This window comes from Aegilops tauschii, chromosome 2 (genome assembly GCF_002575655.3).
Source record: "Aegilops tauschii subsp. strangulata cultivar AL8/78 chromosome 2, Aet v6.0, whole genome shotgun sequence".
Classification (NCBI taxonomy): domain Eukaryota; kingdom Viridiplantae; phylum Streptophyta; class Magnoliopsida; order Poales; family Poaceae; genus Aegilops; species Aegilops tauschii.
The window spans coordinates 34,918,280-34,922,472 of record NC_053036.3 but is presented as its reverse complement, the minus strand read 5'-3'; the positions used below and the strand labels follow the sequence as shown (position 1 = coordinate 34,922,472).

At 53.9% G+C, this 4,193-nt stretch overlaps 1 protein-coding gene across 1 annotated transcript; it reads right to left on the bottom strand.

Annotated features, from left to right (window-relative positions):
* Positions 1–1,719: 1,719 nt before the first annotated feature.
* LOC109768091 (probable cinnamyl alcohol dehydrogenase 6) lies at positions 1,720–3,381 on the bottom strand. The gene is made up of 3 exons (XM_020326821.4): positions 2,552–3,381; positions 2,286–2,439; positions 1,720–2,156 (listed from the first exon to the last, which is right to left on the bottom strand). The coding sequence occupies exons 1-3, from the start codon at positions 3,272–3,274 to the stop codon at positions 1,954–1,956; spliced, it is 1,080 nt and encodes a 359-aa protein (XP_020182410.1). The 5' UTR covers positions 3,275–3,381; the 3' UTR covers positions 1,720–1,953.
* Positions 3,382–4,193: the final 812 nt, after the last annotated feature.

Genomic DNA, 4,193 nt, shown 5'->3' with positions numbered 1-4,193 from the left:
CCTCGGATGACTACGTCCATGCGGAGTCCACCTCTGAGCCGTCGCGGTTACCGTCCTCCGTTCGAGCCGCTCTTCATGACCCGCTCTGGATGGCTGCGATGCAAGAGGAGTTTGACGCCCTATTGCGTAACCGGACGTGGCAGCTTGTTCCCGTCCCCGGCACGCCAACGTGATTACCGGGAAGTGGGTCTTTAAACACAAGCTCCCTCCTGATGGTACCCTTGATCGCTACAAAGCGCGCTGGGTCATTCGTCGCTTCCGACAGCGTGCTGCTATCGACTTCACCAACACCTTCGCTCCAGTCGTCAAGCCCGGCGCGATACGCACGGTTCTCCACCTTGCGGTATCCCCTGCTTGGCCAGTGCACCAGATGGACGTCTCCAATGCCTTCCTCCATGGTCACCTCGAGGAGCAGGTCTTCTGCCAGCAGCCCACCGGGTTTGTGGACCCGGCGCTTCCCGACCACGTGTGCCTGCTTTCGCGGTCCTTGTACGGACTCAAGCAGGCTCCGCGCGCTTGGTACCAGCGCATTGCGGCGTTTCTCCACAAGTTGGGTTCCGCTCTACCCGCTCGGACGCCTCGCTCTTCATCTATCATCAGGGCTCTGACACGGCCTACTTGCTGCTCTATGTCGACGACATCATCCTGACGGCATGTACGGCTAGTCTCCTCAGTCAGCTCACGGCTCGTCTTCGCGCTGAGTTCGCCATCAAGGACTTGGGTCCTTTGCACTAATTCCTCGGTGTCGAGGTGGTGCGCCGTCCGGATGGCTTCTTCGTTCATCAGCGGAAGTACGCTCACGAGCTCCTGGAGCGCGCCGGCATGCTTAACTGCAAGCCCGCCGCTACGCCTGTTGATACGAAGGCCAAGCTTTCTGCCACGGATGGTTCTCCTGCTTCGGATGCTGCTTTCTATCGGTCTATCGTTGGTGCTCTCCAGTACCTCACTCTGACTCGACCGGAGATCCAGTATGCTGTGCAGCAGGTGTGTCTTCATATGCATGCTCACTGGGCTGCCGTCAAGCGGATTCTCCGCTATATCTGTGGCACTATGGATCTTGGCATCACGCTTCACGCCTCCGCCGACACCTCCCTTACCGCCTACTCCGATGCAGACTGGGCGGGCTACCCTGACACTCGTCGCTCCACTTCGGGCTATTGTGTCTACCTTAGACCCTCACTTATCTCGTGGTCATCCAAGCGGCAGCCTACGGTCTCTCGTTCCAGTGCTGAGGCTGAGTATCGTGCAGTGGCCAACGCTGTCACCGAGTGTTCGTGGCTTCGCCAGCTGCTTCAGGAGCTCTCTTATCCTGTTGACCGTGCCACGGTGGTCTACTGCGACAACGTCTCGGCGGTCTACCTCTCCGCTAACCCGGTGCATCATCGACGGACCAAGCATATTGAGTTGGATATTCATTTTGTTCGGGAACAGGTGGCCCTCTACACGTCCCTACTTCCCAACAATTTGCCGATATCATGACCAAGGGCTTGCCTACAGCATCATTTGAGGAGTTCCGGTCCAGTCTCTACGTCGGCCGCGGTGCCGCGGGGGGGGGGGGGGGGGGGGTGGGGGGGGTGGAGGGGGGGGGGGGTTGAGTATATATGTTATGTGCATATTGTGTATTGGGCCCGCCTCCTAGTTCCTTGTATAGTTGAGGTTTGTGGCCCGCCTTTGTACATCATATATACCTGTCTATGCACGAAGAGCAATACATCGTGCAATTCACATATTCTACACAGTTAACCAAATATTAGAAAATTTACATTGTTGGAACAAAATGAAAATTCAATGATGCAAAATTAAATTGCATACAAGGAACATCATAGCCAATAGGAGGACGACATACAGTTTCTCACATCTCACTAGTAATTCAAGATCCATCACTCTCTTCGTGCTGAACTCAAACAGATACCCATCGTTTCATTCGATCTTGACAGAGAGCAACAAAACTAGCTAGAACCTGGAGTCACCCCCCACAATGTCGATGACGAAACGGTAGCGGACATCGTTGCGCGCAAGCCTGGCTAACGCGTTGTTGATCCCGTCGTTGGAGACGATCTCGATGTCGCAGGTGATGTTGTGCTCCCCGCACAGGTCCATCATCTCCTGATGGTCATTCATCCCGCCCGTTATGCTCCCACTGATCGTCTTGTTCCCTGTACCATCCAGCAGATTTACCATGTTAAATTAGTTGTCGAACGGGATAGAGACAGCGCGAGTACATGCTCCCTCTGTAAAGAAATATAAGAGCGTTTAGATTACTTCATGTTAATTAGTTGGCTCACCGAAAATAAGCGGGAAGGAAGGGAGTTCGAGGGGCCCGTCCGGAGCGGCGACAAGGGCGAGTGCGCCGCCCACCTTGAGCAGCTCCAGGATTGGTCCCAGCGAGTGCGCCGCCGGGACTGTGTCGATCACGTAGTCAAGCTTCCTCGCCATAGCCTATGTTGACAACGTTCAGTTAGTTAATTTTGGACCGCCCGTATGCATCAGTCAGACTAGTGGACTTCGAGGACTGACACACAAGCAATGGCCTTGGGATTTGATTACGTACCTGCATCTGCTTGTCGTCGGTGCTGATGATGAAGTCGTCGGCCTTGAGGTTCTCCCTGGCCTCCTGCTCCTTGGCCGGCGACGTGCTGATGACCGTGACGTGCAGCCCGAACGCCTTGCCGAACTTGACGGCGATGTGGCCCAGCCCGCCCAGCCCCACCACCCCGAGCCTCCTGCCGGCGGCCCGCAGCATCCCGTGCTTCTTCATCGGGGTGTACACGGTGATCCCCGCGCACAGCAGCGGCGCCGCCGCGTCCAGCGGCAGGCTGTCCGGGACGCGCACCACGAACCGCTTGTGCGCGACGTACATGCTGGAGTAGCCGCCGTAGGTGATGCTGCCGTCCCAGTAGACGCTGTTGTAGGTGAGCCCCATCTTGTCGCAGTAGTTCTCTTGGGAGATGTCGCATTGCTCGCAGTCCAGGCACGAGCAGGCCAGGCACCCCACGCCGACGCGGTCGCCGGGCCTGAACCCCGACACGTTGGCGCCCACCTTGGTGACCACGCCGGTGATCTCGTGGCCGGGCACCACCGGGTACGTGGTGATGCCCCAGTGGTTCTTGGCGAAGTGGAGGTCTGTGTGGCACATGCCGCAGTAGAGCACCTTGATGGTCACGTCGTCCACGCCGTTCTCCCGACGCCTGAAGTTGAAGGGCACCATCTTGCCGGACTCGTCCATGGCCGCCCACCCGCTTACCTCCTGCGTGTGGTTGAGGGTAACCTCCATCACAAACTTAGTCCCTCTCTTTCTCTCTCTCACTAGCTAGCTCACTTGTGTGTGCGACACTGGCTCAGCGGGAACAAGATTCTTGATGTGTCTTTGGTGCTGTTGGTTGTGAGTTGTCTGCAGCATCTCCTGCCCACGGCTACTTATAGAGCTTCACGCCACTGGTCAGTGATACATAAGGGCCGTTTTGTGGTATTGGTATTCAGTGTTCTCTTTTTTAGGATTGGTATTCAGTATAAAATATTTCATGGTTGGTATTCAATAGTTTATGGGGTGGTTGTACGACCTGTATTTTACGTGTATACTTATAGTATAACTGTACCAAGTTGGTTGTTGTAGCATTAATAAGATTCTTGCTGTCGTTGGTGCTGTTTGTGAGTTGGGACTATAGCATCTCCTTGTCACAGCTCCTTATAGAGTTTGACGCCCTTTGGTAAGTGAAAGCTTGGTTTTGGAGGCTATCCAGCAGTTTATGGGGTGGTTGCACTTGACATGTAATACACGTTTGTGGCGTAAAAATATAATTAAACGAGTGGTCAAGTTGATGTTTTTGCCGATAAGCTTGATAATTACAATTGTTAGGATAGTGGTACTTCTTTCCATTTTATTTTAGAAGATTCCACGGCAGATTTCATGAAAGATCCAGAACTTACAATAAGTATTTAATCCAGAACTTACAATTGTCAGTGATACATAAGCACATCTCTAACGCTGATCCATAAATTTACTCCGGCATCTATCCGCGGATAAAGGGACCAATCCACGGATACAGGTGCGGGAGCCGGCCATCCAACGCTTCCTCGTACATTTATACCACAGTTCAACTAAGCCGGCTAAAATTCATGCAAACGCGACGTAATTCACTTAAGTTTGGACATAATTCACTTAAGTTCCATCAACTAAGGCTTGGCCTAGCTGG

Excerpts from the sequence above, each read along its gene's own strand:
- LOC109768091 (XM_020326821.4), bottom strand. The coding sequence starts at position 3,274 with ATGGAGGTTACCCTCAACCACACGCAGGAGGTAAGCGGGTGGGCGGCC. Across the intron at positions 2,440-2,551 it reads CCGACGACAAGCAGATGCAG|GCTATGGCGAGGAAGCTTGA; the intron begins GTACGTAATCAA and ends TTGTCAACATAG. Across the intron at positions 2,157-2,285 it reads TTCCTTCCCGCTTATTTTCG|GGAACAAGACGATCAGTGGG; the intron begins GTGAGCCAACTA and ends TGGATGGTACAG.